General features: G+C 43.6%; 1 protein-coding gene across 2 annotated transcripts in view; it reads right to left on the bottom strand.

Moving 5' to 3' along the window:
• Nucleotides 1–23,009, bottom strand: part of PTGFRN (prostaglandin F2 receptor inhibitor) — a 67,463-nt gene that overhangs the window by 9,711 nt on the left and 34,743 nt on the right. For both annotated transcript variants that reach the window (XM_054628210.2, XM_077174556.1), the window contains 3 exons: nt 19,408–19,833; nt 11,881–12,300; nt 2,227–2,334 (listed from right to left, as the gene is read on the bottom strand). In XM_054628210.2, the coding sequence (XP_054484185.2) occupies nt 2,227–2,334; nt 11,881–12,300; nt 19,408–19,833 (954 nt within the window). The remainder of the gene's footprint in view (nt 1–2,226; nt 2,335–11,880; nt 12,301–19,407; nt 19,834–23,009) is intronic.

Genomic DNA, 23,009 nt, shown 5'->3' on the forward strand with positions numbered 1-23,009 from the left:
CTCATCCAGAGGACCAGCAAGGACTGTGTTTCATCACACAGCATGACTGGTTAGGCCCCAAATCCTGCTCATCCTGCAACTGGAGGCTCAGAGCATGGACTGAAAAGTCCCCTCAAAGCCTGCCACAATGCCACATTTTACTCCACTCTAGGTTTACTCGTCTGGGCCTCATCTGCCCCACTACAGATTGAAAAAGAAAGAAACCAAACAAACCACTAACATGAAAGAAAGAAGATAAAAAAACACCACAGAGGTCTGCCATGTCCAAGACGACATTACCCAGCTATGGAACAGATTACAGTGCTGACATTTAAGACTCTGCTCTGGTTGCCCATGACTGCTGGAAACAGCATCATCTCCAGCTCCAGGGATCATCTATCAATTCAACAGACACCCACAAACCCTTGTGAAGTTGCCAAGTTAAAACTTAACTGTGCTGCTATGAGCAGCTCCCTAAAAGGCAACACCTTTTTACTTCAACCTTTTTGATTATCCTTATACTGTCCGTGTTCCTCCCAATCTTGAGGTACCAAATACACATAAAACCATCCCAAACCCAACTGTGAAGCTCTTACAGGAGAGCCCCACTGCTACTAAGTGGCCTCTTTTCACAGCATGGTTGAGGCTGGAAGGGACCACTGGAGGTCATCTGGTCCAACCTCCCTGCTCAGGAGTTATCCTCGAGCACACGACACGGGATTCTGTCCTGAGGGCTTTTGAATCTCTCCAGAGAAGGAGCCTCCACAACATCTTTGGGCACCCTGTTCCAGTGTGTGGTCACCCTTACAGTAAAGAAGCTCCTCCTCATATTCAGGTGGAACTTGTTGTGTTCCAGTTTTCAAGTTTTAAGTGAGTCAGGGATGCTGAGGCCTCTTTCACAAGGCTACGCTGAGCTCATTTAGGCTGTCGAGCACCAGCAGAAGCAGCAGCTGCTCCCTGTCAGCAATTATTGCTTTGGAAAGGAAGGCAGCTGCTCTGAGTACTGCCTCACAACAATACCTCTAAGAGCTTGAGCACACCTCAACGTGCAAGAGGCTTCCTGCTGAGCAGAAGCCACAGCACAGGCTGAGGTAGATGCACAGGCACACGTTGCTGCTTGCTGTGCCCAATATCCCAGGCTGTGAGTCTTTTGACAGCAATAAAGTTTACTCAGCTTTTCCTCCCTACCAAGCATTTCAATAATACAATCTACAGACTTCTATCATTTTTTCACAGGCAGCACACGACTGTAATCTGGCAAATTGCTTCCCTGCCACGCTCAGATTTAATGTAGAACAGACATCTTGTAATTTCAAAGTGATGGGCCTTTACTAAGCCTGGTACCTCATCTCATCAGCCACTACATCATAAGTAATATTTTCTGCACAGCACCTCTTTTGTAGTGGTTTATGTGTAGGCTTTTAAGTTTGGCATAAATCATGACAACTTTATATTTAGATATATTCACATATATTTATATTTACATATATATTAGTAGATTTATTTTAAAGAGATGCTTATATCCATATACATAATGACTCAACTGACTCCAAACCCAAATTTTGGGTATAAGAAAGAGAGCTACTCTCACAGCATTTTGATGAAAAGCAGCTCAGACAATGCTTGGCAAGCAGCTAGGTTTTGAGCAATTCTCTGAACTTTTCAGCTCTCCATAAAAATTTGCTTTTGTGTCTGCTACTCTTCCCACAGGAACTAGGTACTGTATTTCTTTCTTCCACATAAAAAAAGGATGCTCAACTCTGAAGGCAATGAACATTCATTTTGGCATTTAGGCTGCAGCAGTCAATTATTATGATTTTTAGATTTACTTTAAGCCTTAAATTCACTCTGAAGTGAGAAGCTGACTGGCCAGGAGTCTAGGATTTCTTTACAGATGACCATTTTCTTCTAAATGGTTTAGCCAATGGAACTCCTTTGCATTTAAAGGGAATAGGAATAGTTTTCATGGCCCATCTGATGGTTGCAGGTTGAGATTACCTGCAATGGGGTCAGTTGGTGGGGACAGCAGAGGGGGATTTGATGGTAAGAACACTTTTTCCCTCTCCCCTCAGGAGGGGAAAAAAACACTTGCTTTAAATTGAGCTGTGTAAAAGCAAGCATACTGTCCTGCTTTTATCTAGTTCTACAGAACTGTTGGTTCTCAGCTCTCCAGCCTCACTCCAAGGACATAGGGCTGTCACTTCTGAAGGCAAATGAGTTACGGGTGAAATAATTTTGCTGAAATACCTGGCTCGAGTGGCATTCCTTCCATTGTGACGATGCACAGCAAATCTGCCACCTCACCCTGGTAAATCGTTGGGCTGTCAGAGTGCACCGAGACATTGAACACAGGACCTAGAAAAGAGTAACCACAATTATTCATGCAATTATTCATGACAAGCTTTACTGCACTGTCCAACACCTTTCTTGCACATTTTTGAAGTATCCTCCCCTAGTTTGTGGAGACAGAGCTCTGAAGTAGGGACAAGCAGCCATTAAAGTTTGTTGTAAAATACTTTTTCATTTTTAGCCATTTAATTCTGTACTAAGACAAAGTACCTAAACCATCAGACCTTTCTCCCAACACAGAGGCTGCTGCCCAAATCTGCCTTCTGCTCTCCAGCACAAAAGCAGCTGGTCTTCCACTAGTGACTCCTTTAAAAGCATGGGAGTTCAGATCTTCAGGCTAATCCAGAATGGATCTCTTTGTTGAGGCTGTCAATAAGAATTCCAGTTAAAGCAAAACAGTATCTTAACAATACCAATGGTTCTACACTGGAACAGACAATACAAGAAGTGCATCTGATAATACTTTTCTGTGGGTTTTCCTTCAGGCTCTGCCACAGATAGCTTCTTCTGAAGATGTCTCAAAGCCCAAGGGTACAGTAACTCCTTCAGCTGCAAAGTGGTGATGATATCAATGAAAACCATTAGGCTGTTTTGAAATACTCAGATACCATGACAACACTGTGATGTTTTAAAAGACTTCTGACATACATAGGTTAAAATCCCCAAAACTTCTCCAAATTTTGACAACAGCTGCATCTTCTAGTGCAAAAGTAACAAAATCACAATTCCTCAGATATGCAAGCACTGTTAATGCTCTCTATTTCACAGGGCAGAAACTGAAGAATGTAACAAAATACCTCTGTGACTTCTCTTACTAACCAAGGAGTGAACAGAAGGAAAGCTGATCCCAACAGTGACCCCCAGGATGACTTTGGGGGACAGAGCCAGGGAAGCAAAGAAGAAACCTGGGACTCAGTTTAAGAAGTAACCCTTTTGACACTCCCTAGACTGCCATGATTACCTGGCTCACCTACTTCTGGCACAGCAGCAGCAACAACAAGCAGAGAAGGGTGGCTTGGGAGGAAAGAAAAAGCTGTTTATTTCCTCTCCTCCACTCTTAGCTGCTACTCTTTTAGTACAAGAACCCTAAATTTCAAATCCCCTGAAGATCAGTGGCAAACAATGCTTTTAATGAAGAACACTGCAGGAAATCATCCAAAAAAACCACTTGTGCCTTGCCCTCTCAACATGTTTCTACACTGATAGCTCACCACATGGCACAGACAACATGATTCCCAAACTGAGGTTCTGGAAAGAAACTTGGATGTATCGTGAAGCTAGAGCTATAATTTTTGGTGCAACTTTTCTAGAGTACAAGGGCCTGGCTTGTTTTGGTCAACAGAAAACACAGAGCACGCTAAGAAATTAATTCCAACTACAGTGCAATAATTACTTCTCCAGCTTTCAAAATCCCCTCTCCCCCAGTTTCCACCAGCCCTCTCCTCTGCCCCAGAAGCAGCTGCACTTTTGCACACAAGGGTAGTATGCAGACATACAATCTGAGAGTTTGACACCCATTTTGAAACTAGAAGATCTTTCTTAAAATTAACACTGCAAATTACCCCCCCAAACAAGGATAAAAGGGTGGTAGAGATGCAATAGAGGTTATACATGGATTACCAACCAAGACTCCTACGTGTTTATGCTAGAACACATTTAAGGAAACAAGAGACCCAATATACTGAGATCAGCTGCTCAGGTAGTGACTGCACAAGCAGGCTGCAGCCCTAACTTAAGCTCAGCATGATGGGATCCTTTTCCTAGGAGATGAACAGAGATTACTCTGAATGCTTCCTCAGCATCTGTCTCAACTGGTTTTGTGTGAATTCAATTTGTTTCCTGACATTCACACGTGCACACCAAACTATATTCCCCTTGCAGCCTATTTGATTATTTGATAAATCAAGACATTTCCATCCTCTTGCTCAGAGTTGGGCAGACAGAAGTTCCAGGTCCTGGGGATTAAAGGCAGCATGGATCAGGGCACTCCAGCCAACTAAAAGCAGAAAAATCTCAAGCTGTGTGTGAACTGTCAGAGAAAAGAAATAAAGAGACTGTCAAAATCTGCTGGGAATGTCCCTGCATTCCCAGCACAGTCCCTCTGCTGCACTGATCAAAGGCAGAACAGCACCATAATAATCCTGGTACTGTCCATAGCTCAGAGTCTATCCTCAGTCCATCCTGCAGCAGGTGAGGTAACATCACATCAGGAATGCAGGACATGCCCTGCTCCAGCAGACAGGCTGGATGCTGGGAGGAGCTGAGCAAGAGAGATGAACTGCATGCTTCCAACTCTGTCAGGCCAAGGATGGGCCACCTTACCCCTGCCCTGGCAGGTAAACAAGAGGGCACATGGGACTTTTCAGGCCTTATTTCTAGGCTGAAAGTCCAGGTACCTTCTGCATTGAACAGACACTGCCTTCAAACTCCACTGATGTGGAGCAGAGTCAAACCAACAAACCACTGATATGGAGCAGAGTTGGAGCAGAATCAGAGCATTCCTGGCCACTGGATGTCACAAGGGTAAAAGCTGAGCTTGGCTGGTCACTCAGCCAGGAAAGGCTGTGGATCATGGAAATGCAGCACTCCCAAAACACTCCTCAGTTTGGGTCACCAAGCACTTCTCCGCTGGGAGAGCCAAAGCTTCTCAGGCATGAAGGCTCCAAGGCATCAGCTGCATTGGCATTTCAGGATTGTGCTTTCCCTTGGTAAGGCACAAACAGTTCTTTCCCTTCAGGTATTTCCCTAGCAGGTAACATCTCTTGCAAATTGCCTTTTCTACCTCCAGGGAGAAATCACTGTCCTGTGCTAGAACTGGATATCAATACTCAAGAGGTGTGTTGGGGGTTGTGTTCTTCCCTCTTCAGCTGAAGACGGAAAACAACATTTAATTATTTATTAAAACCTAAGCAAGATTAATTGCAGTGAAAGTTCATCAGTTCAGTCTTGAAAACTGTGTGGCTGCAACTTCCTAGGGTTATATATTCTTTGGTTGTATCTCAGGTCTTCTGCCCACATAACCCATGCCCTGGGCCCCAGGCTGCCCTCAGGCATGAAAGGACAGAATAAATCACCTTCAGAGATTTATTGCCTCCCTTAAAAAAATGGGGCACTGAGTGCCCCATTCCCCCAACCCAGTGTTGAAGAGGCTCTGGGTCTGGACCATGCCAAGCAAGGCTCAGAACACAAAACTCAAGTACACTTCTCTCGTTTTTGCCCTCAAAGATAAAACAAACAAATAAAACAAAAACCCCCAAAACAAAAAAACAAAAAAAAAAAACCCAAAAAAAAGAAAACCCAAAAAAACCAAACAAAAAACCACCCAAAAAAGAGGCCAAACATCTCAGTGCCAAGGTTACAGATACAGGCATTGGTAAAACAGGCAGCTCCCAGCAGCAGACACTGATGACACTGGCTCAGGGTCTCAGCTCCGTCACGCTCAAGCACTTGCAGTGTCACTGGGAGGGTTGGGGAGGTGACAGCAACTCTCTCCTTCAGTGAGATATGAGTTCATGCTACATTAACGCCGAGAAAAACAGAACTCTGCAGATAACAGATGATGTGGCTTTGGCCATCTTTGCCACCTGCATTTAACAGTTTGAAATACTGTAATTGGCACCTACTGGTCACTTGGGAGAATAAACAAACCAGAGTTTAGTTTCAATTGCAGGGCTGACAGATCAAGCATGACCTGTAAAACTCATCAAGAACAAGGCAAAGTTAAATGCTGAAAAGCTGTTCATGAGCTTGAAAGCTGAGAAATAACTGGATTTTAATAACTTCAGATTTGAAGATAAGTGTCATTCCTTCAGATAATTTGGAAGCTAAAGAGCACAGATTTACAAAACAAACCAGCACTCCCAGTTCTAAGAGGTAAGCATCATAAATTGCCATGTTCTGCTGAGAACTTTGATTTAAAATAAGCCAAAATATCTGCTCCTCACTATAAATAAGGCCTTATGTAAGCTTAGATAAAACACCTAAAAGAAGTTTTCTTCTTTATAAAGTAATAACAATTTTATATTAAAAAGCATCTGCAGTCAGGATGGTAAAGAGTTTTCAGAGCATTTCTTGACTCTTGAACACTTGAAAAACACTACACAACTTTAAACAGAAAGTGAAGAAATTGAGGTCAGAAGTTTACTAGTACAAATCCAGAAGTGCTTAAGAGAAACCAGGTTCCAGAATCAGGATTTCTTCAGTGTACTTTTCTCTGAATGCTCCCTTTTATAATAGATCTCAATGCTCATACTGTTGATTTCATGTCACCAGGAAGGTAACTCCAGGAGCCAGACACTATATTGATACAGTTTTCAGCTAGAAAGTGCTATGCTCATTCTTCTACACATAAAAATGAAAGGAAAAAGTATTGTTTAATATTTTGTGCTCAATCAGATTCATACTGAAGGGGCTGCAGGGTGGAAACGAGAAGTTCAAGTTGATCGAGGTAATTTACTCAACTTAAGGACTGAGACAAATTCTGAGCCCTCTTTACCTGATGTCACCCCACTTTCTCCCTGCTTTCCTTCCCTGCTCAGTAATCCAAACACTTCAAATCTGCAAGAAAAATGGGAAAAGGAAAGAGAATAGCCAAGAGCCAGTTAAAATCCAGTCTGTAACAGAAGAGGCCCTAATTATCTAGGGTCCTAGGTGATGTTTTGTCTTCTTTGATTATCATTTTACTCTGTACTTCTCTGCAGAAACAAGGTACAGTCTCCCCCCAGACACGAGCTACCTTCATTTCCCAGCCAAGTAGAGAAGAGAAAGGTCAAGTAATCTGATGACAACAGAGACCTGGGGCAGGCTGCTCCCCTCAAGAAGCCCATGCCCAGGCTATTACTGACCAGAGACTGGAATTCCAGCACACAGTTACCCTGCTTCTAATCAGACAGCACCACAGACCACAACGAGGAAAACAACTGATGCAACCCACGAGCTCTGCATCGTCCAAAATATTACTCATCTCTGCCCTGGCACCAAATCCTTCACTCTTCAACTGAGAATTCCATGACCTGCTTTTCTCCAGATAATAAGTTTCTTCACCTTCACTTTTCCAGACCCTTGCCCTTTCCCAGTTTCTTCGTGAAGCCGTTCCCTAACAAGCTTTGCCCCAAGCCTCATAATGGCTGTTACTGGAAGAAGCCCTCAGTAGTTAAGTCTGTGGTTTCTACTTCCAGCTACAAATTAATGCACACAGGCACAAAGGCACACAATGACAAAGCACGTTCCTGCCCATTAAGAGTGGCTGGAAAATACCAGCCTTTCTTGCCAAAGAGTTTCTGCTGCGCTGCTTTTCATTCATTTCCGTGATTAAGCTTTCTTTCCTCTAAGAATCTTTCTATTCGCCCTTCTTGAAATTGAGTATCTCTCGGGGTCATTGCAGGGCATCATTTCATTTTAATTGCAAGCTCAACATCAATACTCAGCTCATATTTCAGCAGCTCTTGGTTTATCTCAGCTTCTTCCAAAGTGAACGATAATACATTGCTGTGCAATGAGCTCACATGCAGATGTAATCCAGAGTTGAAGATTTCATTGAGATATTTCCCTTACAAGTTCTCTTTTATTTTTGCCTCTCCAGAACTTTCTACCCTCTGCTGAATGGCACAGAGCAGAGACAGCTCAGAGCACAGCCAAGCTCCAAATGGATCTCTCACATAACACACTTCTCAACATGAGATTAAAAGCTTCCTTCTCCCTGCTTCCTTCAAGGGAAAGGAAAATAAGTCACTTGTGTGGAAATCCTTGAGAGTGTGTAGTGGGCAAACACATTCTAAACACCAACCTGGGTTTCATGGTGAAAGGGTTTGATTAAAGGACAGATGCCAAAACAGAGTTTATGAAGCTGTCTTCATACACTGGCTTGAGAAGAACACAAGGACAGAAGACTGGTGTGTTCCAGGCTGAAAGGAAGGATCTCTACACATGCACCAACAAATAGCTCAGGAGGAGAGAGGATGCACTGGAGTAGAAAATGTGCAATGAAATTAAGAGAACATTTCAAGACAGGCACTGGCAGCTGCTCTTGTTCATCACATCACTGGGCAACCTTTTAAAAAAGACATGGCAGAACCTCTCTGTCCTACACTGGGAAGATAAACAAAAAGCACTGAGGAATATTAAATTCTTCACATGGGACAGCTTTCCCTGCCCACCAGATAAGCTTATTTTGCTTACAGCAGCTGGACATACAGAAGGCATTCGTTTTATGAAACTGGTCTAGTGATCCATGTTATCCATGAGGTCATACCAGAAGATTCACAAGATCCTCTCTGGTCTTAAAATATATCCAGCGGAGAACAATCTGCCATTGACTGAATATTTGAAAACTAATGGCCTAGTAGGCTCCTCCTTACCACCACACTCCCCCACCCTCACCTCCAGTTCATACGGCCCAGTGGAAAAAAATCCACATTTCCTTTTTTTTTAGTTCAGGGTGTTTCAAACAAATGCCTTTACATTAACATTTCAGATCATTACCAAATTGAATAAATACGCCCCTCTGCAACAGCAAGTGGAGAAAGGAGAGAGGAGATCTCTGTCTGCAGCCAGCAAGTTCTGCCCTGAATGGAAAGAATCTGAGCAAGACATTTTCCACAGATGTTCATGGAACAACATTTCAGAGCACTGCCACATTTCAAGCCCATTGTGGCAGGAAACACTGAAGTTTCACATGTGCAGTCCCCAGCTCACATATGAAAAGCTCACAGGCCTCTGCCCCTCAGAGAGATCACATGGCACAATGTGTATGCACGCTTAAAAACTCCTCTTTGAAACATCACTCAGCTCGGAGAGATCTGGGAGTGAGTCAAATGAGAGAGAAGGATTTCCAGTCCCAGCAAGCCTCACCATCCCCCATCAAAGGGGAATCAATAAAAACAACTGAGAAAGAAATTCCCCCTAGGACTAAAAGCTTCACGTAAAACCCTTTAAGGGCTTCCTTTTGCTGAAAATGCTGCTTCCTTATTGATCCCCTCCCCACTCCAACAGCCATGATGGAAGCTGAAAATGCTGCCCAAGCCCAAGATTTCAAAGTTTGGAGGAGACTGCAATACATCCTATTTTTCAAAATTACACTGCTGTATATATTCCCTCCAGCAGTTATAGATAAGTTGTCTTTCTGTTACACTTTGAGAAATCAGTGCAATTGACTCCTTAACAGTTTTCCTACCAGGGACAAACACTCATAAAAGATACCACACCCCACCCTCCCTACAACTCAGGATTTAGCACACTGGTGCTCCCCAGGTTTTGTTTTGTTTTGCTTTCCCAGTTGCCTGGAAAGCTGCATGCCCCTCTTTTTTCCTGCACTTTTCCTGTTAGTATCTTCCCTCCAATTTTGAGGAAATTTTCCCAACAAATAACTAGCTCCCTCAGCAGTTCTGCCTTTCACCATGCCCATTAGGGAAATTCTGGCACCAACTTATTTTTTCTGAAGAACAAGTTTGACAGCTGCTTGTGCCACAGGATGCAAGAGAAGGGTGTGATATCTGAGCTGTGCTTTCATAGCTGCTCCACAGCTTTGCCATTTACCTCTGGCTCCCTGACTCAGTCTGCATCAAAGACAGGAGGTTTCAGCACACAAAACCAAAGTAACACACCCACAAAACATCTTCTGTCTTGTATACTTAATTCCAGATGATTTCCCAAATAATAATTCCACAGTTAGTCCATTCTAACTGTGCTCATCACATGTTCTCCTTGTGCCCAGAGGTGAATATCCAGCAGGGATATCTGAGTAACAACTGAAGGACACAAAGTTCATCCACCAATTAAAGAAAATTGCAGGTATTTCAAAACAGATTTTGCTACATGCCAAGATTATTTTGGGAAATAGCACTGCAGCAAATTGTGCCTGGGATCTCATTTCTTTCTTCATTCTTTTGTAAAGAATGAAAGGCTGACAGGGCTTCAGGACCATGCCTCCCCCTGCTCCAGCCCTGCTACTGGAATTCACACATTCCCAGGGCACTTCTACACGCTGCCTCCCTTTCTTCACTCCACGCTCCAGAAATCCTATCTGGGTGGAGGGGCTGGGAGGAGAGGCTGGCAGCAAAGAGAAGTCAAGACTACAACACGCACGCTTCCCTCCCTCGCATTGCTCGCAGGTTTCCCTCTGAACCCTGGGTGTCAAAGCATCCCAACAAACTCTCTGGATGGGAGTTCAAAGTGACACAGGACCAGCAATATTGGGAGAGGCACAAACCACCACTTTTGTGCAGGAAAGCCTCCGCATAGGAGCTTGGAGGGGCAGGGTGGGGTTTTGTGCAGATTTCATTCTTGCTGGTTTCTTTTATCACTCCCTTTGCAAATACTACTCTCCCACTGTGTCTGACCCAGATATGAAGAGTAATAAGGCTAAAACTGCAGCCCACTAAACCATCTTGAGAAATTACCTAAAACTGAAAGAAGCTGAGTCAATGTCCTCTGTCTGGCCAGCTTAGATCAAATCTACATCTCAAAGCTTCCTACGAAGCGATGTCTTCGTTGCCAGGCTGTCCTCCTACGATCAGCCCTTGTCCTTTTCCCAGTGTGCCATACAAGCAAGTTCAGATCTTAGGAACCACATCATCTAGAATAATTACCTTAGCTGTGGATGCAGCTGAGAAGTCAGGCTGCTCTTGCCTAGACACAGACACATCTCCTAAATAGGCTACAGCCTGTTACTACCAGCAGAATATGAGCATGAAAGCCCCATCAGCTCAAAACCCCACCAGCTTGGTTTATCAAGTCATGAGAGGAGCCCTTCACTCATATGTGCACCAGTGTTATAAAAACAGCTCCCACTGCACTTCCCAACAATATAACATGACAGAAGTCAGAGTTAATATGCATCTCTGATGATCCAAATCAATGCCATCCATCTCTCCCTCCCTCCAACATATTATCAGGACAGGCACGTTTCTATAGAAAAGTCTCAACAGGCAGGCTTAGTTACAGCTGAAGGTAAGGGTTTCAGCAAGCAATTGAGGAGCAGGATGTCCTTCTGGGTACTGAAATCCCTCCCAATTTGTGGAGCTCTGTAGCTCAGCCGCGAGGGACCTCTAAGGTTTTGCAGCGGCAGGATACACTTACTGAGATGGCTGAAATGTTACCCTGACCTGGCCATTTTCTGCAATTACATCAACAGTGAGGTGTGCTCAGGAAATTTAATGCTATGCTAATAGAGTCTGTTTTGGAACAGAAATCCAGTTTATATTAATGCTCTTCCAGAGCAGCCGCTACTAACAATCTAGTGATACAGCTGGCAAATGCAGCAGCAGTTGCTCCATACTGAGAATGAGCTCTGAGCCTGCAGGACCATAAAAGCTGCATTAGTAGAGAAAAACCCAGGGGTTATGATTACAGCCAATTCATTAAACATTTTTCTGTAAACAATCAATAGCACAAAGGACACAAGTACCACCAAAGAAGACAAGCACAGCTCTCAGCCATCATACCATTTGTTCCAAAGAGTAGATATTTCTGAGACACAGGGAAATCAATGGGAAGGCGTCACAGAATTCCCTCTCTCTCTGGCTTAGACACACGGCTGCCAGGTTCTGTACCAACCTGATGTCTGGAAGTCTATCTGGATAGGGTTGGACAAGCCATTGACCGCTTCACGCCACATGCCCCCGCCACCCGGAGACCAGGCGGTCACCACGCAGCGGTACAGCCCGGCATCCGAGATCTGGGTCTGGTACATCCTGTAGCGGAACTCGTTCTCCTGCACCTTCTCCAGGACCACCCCGTCCACGCGGGTCTGGTCCGTCCAGTCCTCCAGCCGCACCACCGAGTCCTGGTTCAAGGAGATGATGCGAGTGGTCCCGTTGGGACTCGACTGGTCCGTCAGGGGCTTCTCGGCCGTGATGAGGACGGAGTAGCGCGGCGTCTTGATGTTCTTGGAGGACACTTTGCACGTCATCTCAAAGGTGTGGCCTGCTACAAAGAATGGCTTCAATTTCACCGCCTCCACTGTGAGCGTGTAATCTGAAGAGGGAAGGAAATAAAGTGGCAAGAGAGGGTTAACAAACAGGCTCGGGTATTTCTGCAGCACCACTTCAACCTACAAGGTCACAGACAGGCAAAGTTTCTTTTTTGGAGGAACAAATCTCAGCGCATTTATCTGAACACGTGGACAGCCCAGAACGCTACTCAACAGTGCACACACACACAAGTACACAACAGTTTGGGTCAAGATGCACAAATTCAAACAAACACCAAATACTGAACAGATAGAATACACAGCTTGCCACAAGACAGGATCTCCAGGATTGCTTTATTCAAGAATAAAGATATTAGACAAGATTCATGTGACTGTGTTCAAAGGGGTCTTAGGATGAGGGAAGAGACGAGGATCTGACTCCATGTTTCAGAAGGCTTGATTTATTATTTTATGATATATATTATATTAAAACTATACTAAAAGAATAGAAGAAAGGATTTCATCAGAAGGCTGGCTAAGAATAGAATAAGAAAGAATGATAACAAAGGCTTGTGGCTCAGACTCTGTGTCCGAGCCAGCTGGGCTGTGACTGGCCATTAATCAGAAACAACCAACATGGGCCAATCAAAGATCCAGCTGTTGCATTCCACAGCAGCAGATAACCAATGTTTACATTTTGTTCCTGAGGCCTCTCAGCTTCTGAGGAGGAAAAATCCTAAGGAAAGGATTTTTCATAAAAGATGTCTGTGACAGATTCAGTCCCAGTTTTATACTGGCGCTGGAAGAGCACCCTCAGTGACGGGGTAATAAGGGCACTGCTGAAATACTCATGACTAATGACAAAAGCTGCCACTTGCTAAATTGGCAGCACTTAGCGTAGCATCTTTTATTTCCCTTGAAAATCCACCCTAACGGCATTCCTAACGGCAATCCAGACACATTCAGCTGAAAACACGTGACAAAAGTTGGTGTAACAGACGTCTCCACCCCAGGCACCCCCAAACAGATTTACACACACCTCTGCCTCCGTGTCAGTCTTTCCTCCCCTTGCTTCTCATACATTTACTTGCATACAAGCCTACCAGAAGTCTTGACATTTCCTATTCGACATCAAGAATTCCAGCAACACTTACTGCTTAGTTTCCTTCCATTCTCTACTGTCTCCTCAATCCCAAGAATCCCTTAATTACAGGGTTTGGGAAAATTATACATGTCAGAGCACAGCTCCAAGACACACAAAATACAAGCTCACAGTGAGAAACAGAGAAAATGAGGAGTGACTGAAATCAGAATCAGATAAAAGGAAAGGGAGTTGCTAGTTTCCTGGCATTGTGATGAAAAGACACCCTGTACATCGTGGTTCTTCTTAAGGAAGGGGGGGCTGGGGCAGAATACATAGAAGTAACCATCTTGCAAAAAATAGCCAATCCAACTCTCTGGACTTACTTTGCTGCACCATATTCTCCCTTCCCTCCTTTATTAAAAAAAAAAAAAAAAGTGTAGACCTGTTAAAGAACTCCACAGAACTGTTTTATGCAAGACAAAACTTCTCAGGAACATGGAAATAAGCAATGGTGAGATTGAAACATATTTCCCAAAACTGAACTTAAATGCAGTAATATTTATGTCCTCCCCACAAGAGCAACAAGATACTTGTCAAGATTACATTTTGCAGTGTTTTGCCTTCAAGCAGCAGTTTTCACAATGAGTAAACACAGCCCACAAGATGAGAAGCCCGGTATGACAACTTTAAATCAGTACTGTATAAAGCAGATCACAGTACAAAGCTATATAAAGAAACAGCAGGAGCAGTGAAGGCTGAGATGCTTCTAGTGGTCTAGCTGAGCACAGAATTATTTGATACTCCACACCAAACCCCCTCACACTTCCACCCACTAAGCAAGTGACAATACAAGAGTTGCACATTTAGGCACTCAGGGTACAATCACAAATGAAGTTGTATAGCATCAGAGTCATTCTACTCTCCCTTGTGAAAAGACTCATTAGATACCAGATTCCAGACTTCAAATCCATTTTTTTGTCCTCATTCTGTGTCTGTGAGACTCTGATATTTCCTTCTTCATATGCCTGCAGTATTTAGGAGCCCAGCACAGATCAGCTTTTCACATACTTTTAGGAACATAGTAGGCAATTATATTTTGTCCCAAAAGCAGAAGCACAAACAGCTAGTTATACTTTTCTGGCACATATTGTTGCTTTCTAGGCCATATGAGGAGGCTCTGGGCAAAAATCCCTCCTTAGTTAAATGTTCTTTATGTTGTTGATCTTCACATAAGAACACTGGGTCCTAGACACCAGAAAGGAAATCTTACTTTTGGTCTCTGGTATATGTGCTTAAGATTAAACACCCTCACATGCCCAGAGCAGTTCAGCTACAGCTGAGATAACTCTCCCTATTACCTGAGTTTCAAACACCTTAACTTCCACTACTCCCTGAGCCACAGGTCAGACAGCAGCAGAAAGGGCCGTGTGTTGTCCCCAAAAAGGACAGAGCAAATTTTGTCCCTCGACATCCTTTGTTGGTTTTCCATTTGAGGGCAATAGCAAATGCCTTTCCCTAAGTATTTCTGCTAAAGGAAAAGGAGAAAGGAGTGGTGGCAGCATGGGACAACAGCAGAAATTCCACTGGTAGAGCTTGTGGAAGAGAACAACTGAGGCCCAGAGATGCAGCTGGAGAACAGTGATAGAGTTCAGAAGGGTTAGAAATTAGGATCCTGAACAGAGAACAAGGAGATACGTTCTTGTGAAAGTTCTCTCAAAACATTTTTCTACCTTTAAAAACCCCTGAGATCATTAGTTTGGATGAACACACAAAGCAGAGGCACCCCCTCTTGTGTTAGACCATAAGAAATTTAGAACAGAATAGAGAAGGGGACACACAACCCATCACATACAGGTGCTGAATATTTCTTTTTGCAACAGAGTCAAAAAAAGATCAAAGGGATGTTTCTGTATGTGCCATAATATTAGAGACCTGCATATGTAGCAAGGTAAAACAACAACAACAAAAAGGCTCCATAGCCTATCAACTAGAAAAACCATTCTTAATATGCTGGTTCTGTGCCAATATTGTTCTCCTTCAGCAGCAGCAGATGAAATGTAATTAGCACTCCTTCAACCCCTCCTAGAAAAGCATGTAGCTGTCTGTGTGTGTGAGTCCACATTATGAAATAGAGGGCAGCCCAAAGATCTGGCACTTATCTTAGAAATAACAGTAATCTGCACAGAAAAATAAGAGGGAAAGGAAAGTCTCTTCATGTTTCCTATGTTAGCAGAAATTACTCATCAGATCTTGCAGCATAAGATGAGCCAGAGAGGTTAAATGAATGTTTTCTTCCAAGAACTGCAGCCTAAGGTCTCATTTCTAATCTTTTGGGAATTGCCAAGGAAGCAATGTCTGTCTTGACCACTACTCCACACACTTGCCTGTCTGCATACATGTCTGCAGTCCCATGCGGAGTCTAATCTCCTTCTTGTAAAGCTCCATGAATGAAAAGCACAATAAAACACACCCTGCTTGGTCATATACAGGAGGCTGCAATCTGCAGTTTATTCTGGAAAGCAGTAGGGGAAGAGTTCCTAAGTAAACCATACCCAAAGCTTGGGCACTACTCCAAGACAGAGGGCTAGCAACAGAAGAAAACCTAGCCAAATGACTCAAATAAAATTTGAGTAAACTGTACTTTGGAGCCTGGCAGTGCAAGCTTCTGCCTTCCATCACTGGCCAGTCCAAGTGGTTAAGCCACACTGTAATTCTCCTGTTGCTCTTCCACCACAAAATGTGTGCTCAGCTTTAAGAGCACTTCCAGAATAGTGACCAAAACCAGTTTTCACCTAATCTGCACCAGGCAAATTTCTAGAGAAGCCCAACAGCTAAAAGGGCAAGAAGACTTTAGAATAAACAGCAAACACCTTCCCTGCACTGCTTTGACTCCAGCTGGACAAGCAGCACGTTGGCCAGGGCTGACAGCAATGCTGGAGCCTCACAGCGCTGCTCGAGGCTGCTGACAAGAATTTTGGTGTTCATAGAGGCCCCTCCATCCCCCCGTGCACTGATGAGGCTGCAAGTGCAGGGAATGCAGCAGACATTAGGGCAGTGAGAGCTCTGCCATGGCAGGAGGTGGCTGTACAACACCCCGAGGTACAACTGCAGCCCCAGCAGCTCTGGAAGCACAGCAGGCACACCAAAGCCTGCACTGCAGCCTGCACCTGAACACACCTGGCTGCAGGAACCCCTGTCCCTACAGCCAAACTGGCACACACACACTCCAGCTTAGTGCCATGGGCATCTCTGTGCCTTGGGGGAACTGTGTGCCTGTATACATCAGCAATGATATATAAAAGTAGCTGGCAGAAATATTATTTGTTCTCTATTTGCAGGACTGTCTGAAAGATTAAGGCACCCTTGCTCCCAATTAAGTGTGATGGGAGGGCCTAGGCAAACATTTAGGACAAGTAACATTATGTTAAATATAATTATTTTGTAAATTAAAGACAGAAGTATTAACAAAACCCCAAATAATACTACCTTTGGGATTTGGAATTTCAATTAAAAGATAATGTTTTCTTCTGCTAAGTACTCCATGCAGATCCAAAGTTGACAACACTGGTTTACGAAAAAAGCATTGATTTTTTTTTTCAATGTTAGCAGTATCTGTGTTCTAAATGTAACTCATATTCAAAAAAATAAATAAAATTATCCTTTAGAATATCAAACTTTTTTCTGGGTTGAAAATCATTTACAGAGCTAAAAAAGGTTTCACCCCTTTTCACTGACTGGAATTTGTACTCTAAATAAGCAAAACATAATACAACTGGTATTTTTAGTTTCTGAGATGAGACAGAGATGCCTTCTTTGTCACCTTGGCAGGGGAGGAAGTAGAAGGGGGGAAGAAACATATCAGGCAGACTATGTCAAAAACAATGGTGATCTATGATAGCAATTGGCTGCACTTGCAAAGCTGAGTAAGCAGAAAGATGTGAGCATTATTGGCCCCCATAGAATAAAACAGAAAACAGAGACAATAAAACCCCAAGTTCAAATGGGCAAACACACAACTTATTATACACTGCACAAAAAGGGGTTTTTTACATGTTTACACGATGTTTACATTTTGAATAAAGGCTCTGAACACCCATCTTTGCTGAGAGACCCACAGACACAATATAAACCCATTTCTCCTTTCTCAAGAACTCAGAACAATTGTTTTCAAAGTGAGATTTCTCCAACATCCTCCCCCAAAGCAGTGCTCTAAAATCAACAAAGAAGATGCAAGCAATGAAATTGATGGAAGAAAAGTCTCTGTATAGGCATAAGCTATGCAAGGAAGAGGCAAATTTCTGTTCTCTCCTTAGGCAAACACGTGGGAGCCTGGCTGCTGGCTTTTATAAGCACTGGGAGCAGTTAGGGACTCAAATCACCAGAGATACTTGTCAAAACAACTGTCAGAGAGCACAGGCAGCAGCAGATTAACTCCTTCATAGCTGCTGGCTACAGCACTGGGCTCCCAGCAGCCAAGTGTGCAGCTCACAGGAATAGGATGTGGCAGGGGACAGGGCACACAGGGAGAGGCATCTGGGGCTGCACTGCTGAAGGGGGAGTTGAGGGGGGTAGAGAAGGGGAAATCAAACCTGTATTTCACCCTCCCCACCTCATATACATACAACATTCTTTTTCAGGAGGGGAAGGTTTCAGAGGAGAGCTCACTTTCACATAATAAATCCCCCAACCCCGAGCTTTGCCAACAGAACGTACTTTTCAGCACAGGGACTACAACATTTACATTTGTGCTGCAAAATTAGCAGAGTTTCTGGAACAAAACCAGAACCAAGGGAATGTTCACACCTGTCACGGTTTGTTTTCCCTCAGAAATGTCAACACAGGCTGAGACTTTTCAACTCCAGCTGGTCTCTGTAGCTGCTCTGAAGGCGACGATCCATTACACTGGCATGCACATGCACACACTCCGTGTTGTGGCATAACACTGAACTAATTGTGACCAACATCCAGCATTAATGAGAATTCTCAGTCCTGCTGGAGAAGTCAGCTTCAGGGGTAAAAAAAAAATACAAATGAAAAAACACAAAAAAACCCCGCAAACCTTTCCCTGGACCACACATGTGTAGTATTGAGCACCACTTCTGTCTCCACTGAAGCAGAATCACAGCAGAAGATTTCCAATTTGCTGTTCAGGGATTATCCCTAAACAACTTCAAAATTATTTCAAATTGCTTGTCTCTGAAATATAGTTCTCTGCCTGTGGATGCCTAAGCTATACTGTTAAACTAGTCTATCAAGATAAATGCAGCTTAGCTAAGCACAGATTTTTGACAAAGACATTGCAGCCCTTTCTGATGCTCTCCAACAGACCCCTCTTGCACGACTTCACTCTGAGCCAAAAACAGTACCACTCTACAGCACATCCAGGAAACACAGATCCCATTTTAAACCAGAGTTAAGCAACTTCAGGTAACTATTAAGCTTCTAAAAATGCTCCCAGAAGAAGTTAAATACTGACCAGAGCTAGTTTACTTTTCCATAGAAAAAAGGTCAAGATCCAAGCAAACCACGGAATTACTTTGTTCAGCTACCCATTTATTTTTGATACTCTGGTAGTACTATGCCCATGAACTTCCTCAGATATGCCTTTTAAACATGGGCTTGTACAAGAGAAAAATAAAACCACAGCTCCCAAACTGTCAGACAGGGAAGACAAAGTGACATTCCTCTTTTCACCTCAGTACTACCCTATTGTTAGCAGCAAGATGCACCCTAAAGAGACCAAAACACTCCAAGCCACAAAAGTGGGCAATGACCATAGCAGCAACACTGCTGGATGCCACCCCTGCCACTTCCAGCCCAGCTCCTGGAAGTCTCAGCAGCTTGATGGAAATTCTCCTTTGATGGTGTCTCTTCCTTTGTACTTCCACTCCAAACTGTTGCGTAACAGCGGTAGTGATGAAAAATAAAGGAGTAATGTAAAGCAGTTCCCCTCCACAGATAAGAGGCCTTTACACAAGTTGACAGTGCTTTTAAACCTTCATCAACACAGAACCCCATTTCCAAAGCCCATTAGCAGGCCTTCTGGCTGACAAGCCTACTCTCAGCCATCCAGGTGTAAAGTTCCTACCTTGTGTAGCCCAGAAAATGTTGACAGATGCAGAAGCCACATCTTTGCTCTTCACCCAGCTGTTGTTACGGTGCCTACTCCACGCCGAGATGACACAGAAATAATCCCCTCTGTCACTCTCTGAAGTCCACTGGATTCTCAAACTGAAGGTGTCAGCAGACTTTTTAGACAAGATGATTTCCCCATTCTGAATCCGCTCTCTGCCCCTGTCCCCAGGCAGCAGAGCCCAGTCTGCATCCATGGAAGCCAGGAGCTCCTCTGGCACCACGTCGTCACCGGGCAGACGCTGCCTGTAGTACCAGGACACGGTGAAGCGGATGTTTGCCTCGGTGTCCTGGACGTTTGTGATCCTGCAGTTGAGCTCTGTGGGGTCATCTGAAAACTTGGGTGTTTTAGAGGCATTCAGGTACACGTCATAGTCTGGCTCTGCAGGAGAGGAAACGCAGAAGAAACAGGTTAGGAGCTACAAGAAGGGAGAAAACGTCAGACTTAATCAAAAGATATACTAACTTCTAACATCCAGTTTTAGCATCCAAGCTGAGTGCCACGATATGCATTTTTCTTACAAGACCTTGGAACTTTGGTTATCAGACTTGCACCTCTCCGACACAGGTACCCCTAAGCCTGCATTTCCAAACAAGACACTCCATTTCATAGGTCTAGTCGGACCATTTCAGAAAAATCAGGACTAATAGATCTTGTTGAGCAAAATAATTCCCTCCTTTAGGCCTGCCCCCAAGAACCCACCTGTGGGTTCAATTTCAACACAGCCAGACACTTTTGCATCTGTCAAATGCCTGGGGCAGCCTGCAGCAGGACACTGGTTATCCTCTAGCTTTGGACTGACCAGAGCTGTCCCATTTTCCCAATATCTCTCCAGAACAAGAGGCCATCTCCCATCTTGAAAGGCCTTATTTTCCACACTTAACCATCCCATTGTGTCTCTACAACAGTTTAAGAATGGTAAGAAACAGCCAAACAGTTCACCCAAACCAGGGGACACAGAACACCACTGGCACTGGCCAGAGGCAGCACCAAGAGCTGAGCACAGTAAATTTCAGAGGTCAGCGGTTTAAATACTACCTAGGTCAATAAATACTAGGTAGGATGAGAGTTGAAGATGTGTAGATCAGAAAAAAGCTTCACAGTCTGAATAGAGAAGTATGTGCTGTGCAGCTGTGAGGCTGGAATACCTCAGGCTGGAAAATCAGTGCCTGAGTTTCACGGGTTAAGAATGGGGCTGTTGTATTTAAATCTGAAATAGCTGGCTGCCCAAAGCCTAAAAGCGATAAGGGAGCCGCATGACTATTTTCTCTCAGACTACATAGATAGTAAAGGAAAAAGATTACAGCAAGAACCTCACACCACAAAGGAAATACATATTTATTTACTAGTATTAGAATTTTTTTGTCTTACTGTCTACTATAATTCAGAAAAATGACCAGCTTCCCAACTGTTCGGCCAATACTCATCACACGGCTTTTACAGCCTAACCGTATTCAGCACTCCGTATTTATTTCCTGCTTTATGTTTTACTTGGCATTTTGCCCTCCTAGAAACAATTAACTGAAGCTATAATTGGGACAAAGAAGGCAATCCAAGGCTAAAACTTAGGCTTAGCTCACCAACAAGCCATGATAATAAAGCATCTTAATAGAACTGCTGTGGAAACTCTGTGTGCATGTGCACTTTTGGACTTGAGATGCAAAGGATAAAAACAATTGTAGCTACAACTCTGCTGCTTCTATGTCAGCCTGCAGAAAAGATCTCTCACCAGTGTCCTTGCATCCAGCAAGAACAAGGGCAGCAATACACACCAGACCCCAGAGAATCTGGTAATACTGGTGGGGAGTTTCTGTGACACTAGGCAACATAAAATCATAAAAGCACTGCTTACAAAGACTGTGGTACCTACTACCAGTGAGCATGTGGAGATTTCTGCACTTTTTCAGGGCAAGACAAAATAAAAAGAAAATGCACAGAATTTTGCTACAACCAAAGCACAGATTATTAAAGATGGCCAAACCCCAGTTTTGGTGTAAGGCCTCTTAGACCCTATAGCTATACTGCTCTTCTTTTCTCATTCACAAAAGAGTAGTTTACTCCAGGGCCTCATGATGTATTGCTCACACTCTACAACTCTCTTACCATTCCCCCTTTGCCACGCCTTCCCCTTAAAAAGAAGGCATTCAAGACCAACTAATATCTTCATAGCAACAAAGAGAAAGCAGATGCACTTCTCTAGACAGGGGCATAAGAAGGAGAAAGCCACAAGAATCCCAAGTTCTCAGAAAATCGCTTGAGGTTTGTTTTATTTGTGGGCAGGGGAAGGATCCTAAGAAGAGAGTTTCTCTTTGATAGCACCACTCCAGATAGGCGCTTCACCCTGACAGACACTCTAACAGAGGATTTAGAAAGAATAAAAGGCTGGCTGGATAAACCTCATTCCTCCACTCTGTCAGCTGTCAAAGAATAGCCTCACTGACAATTCAACGACTTAATACTCCAGGAGCTCTTAACTTCCATTAAGGAGGAAGAGTTGGTAAATTCTGGATGCAGTTGAAAACCTCAAACACTGAAAATTTATTCTGCTTTCCCTCTCCTTAGCAACCAAGCATCTGCATCTGCTGAAAAGCAGATTTTATTTTCTCCAGTTCCCAAATAATGCTAAATTAGAATGGAAAGAGTAAAGAGAAGTCCTACAGGTAGAGGCACAAAAAGAAAGCACACACATGTGCAAGTGCATCTGTACACACATGGACACATGTACATGACTGCACATGCACACAAGTGGGGAAAGGAGGGAACACTGACAAGTTAAATGTGCAATGTGAATGGCTGAATGAGGACAGGAAATGAAGACATTAATCACTTGTGCACTTTAGTACACATTACAAGTGTACTTGGGGACTGCCACGGCTCAGCTGCTCTGCACAATGCTAAAATGCAACATTTAAAGTCATTGTTGATGGGATTTAACCTTATGGCACAGCTATTTATTGCTGAAAAACAGGCTCTCTATATGCTAGCCTCATTCAGCACTTTCATGTTGGGGGAGTTCTGCCTTTGTAACTGGATAGTACCACCAGTTTCTCATGACAAGAGGATCTGAAAGGGTACATTGAAAGGGTTTGGGCCTGGATGCTTGCTTCCAGTCAGAGCTGGGAACGAGCACCAAGCACTACAGCTCTGCCAGTTCACATCCAGCTTCATTCATGCTTCCAATATCACCAATACCTTGCACAATTTAGCAGGTGCACATACCTTACCTACACCATTCTGCAACAACATCCTGAGTTTCACTGGCTCTAAATTGAAGCTATTATCTCCTCAAGAATAAACTAGAGAACAGATTGGGTAGGCTGACATATCTAGGCCTATCTGTAAAACAACAGGCTTTTTAAGAAGTTTTACTGGAGTTTAATTTTTAGTAATTCTCCCAGGTAACTTTGCTTCTAAGGATATTTGCATAAAGAGAAATATATGTGAGAGAGATGCCTACATATAGATAATAGATGCAAACAAGAGAAACATTTGTGCAGAAGAGATTCTGCAAGGTCCTCTCCCTTTTCTGACGGGGCCAAGGATTGAGGGATACATTA

This window comes from Agelaius phoeniceus, chromosome 2 (genome assembly GCF_051311805.1).
Source record: "Agelaius phoeniceus isolate bAgePho1 chromosome 2, bAgePho1.hap1, whole genome shotgun sequence".
Taxonomy (NCBI): Eukaryota; Metazoa; Chordata; class Aves; order Passeriformes; family Icteridae; genus Agelaius; species Agelaius phoeniceus.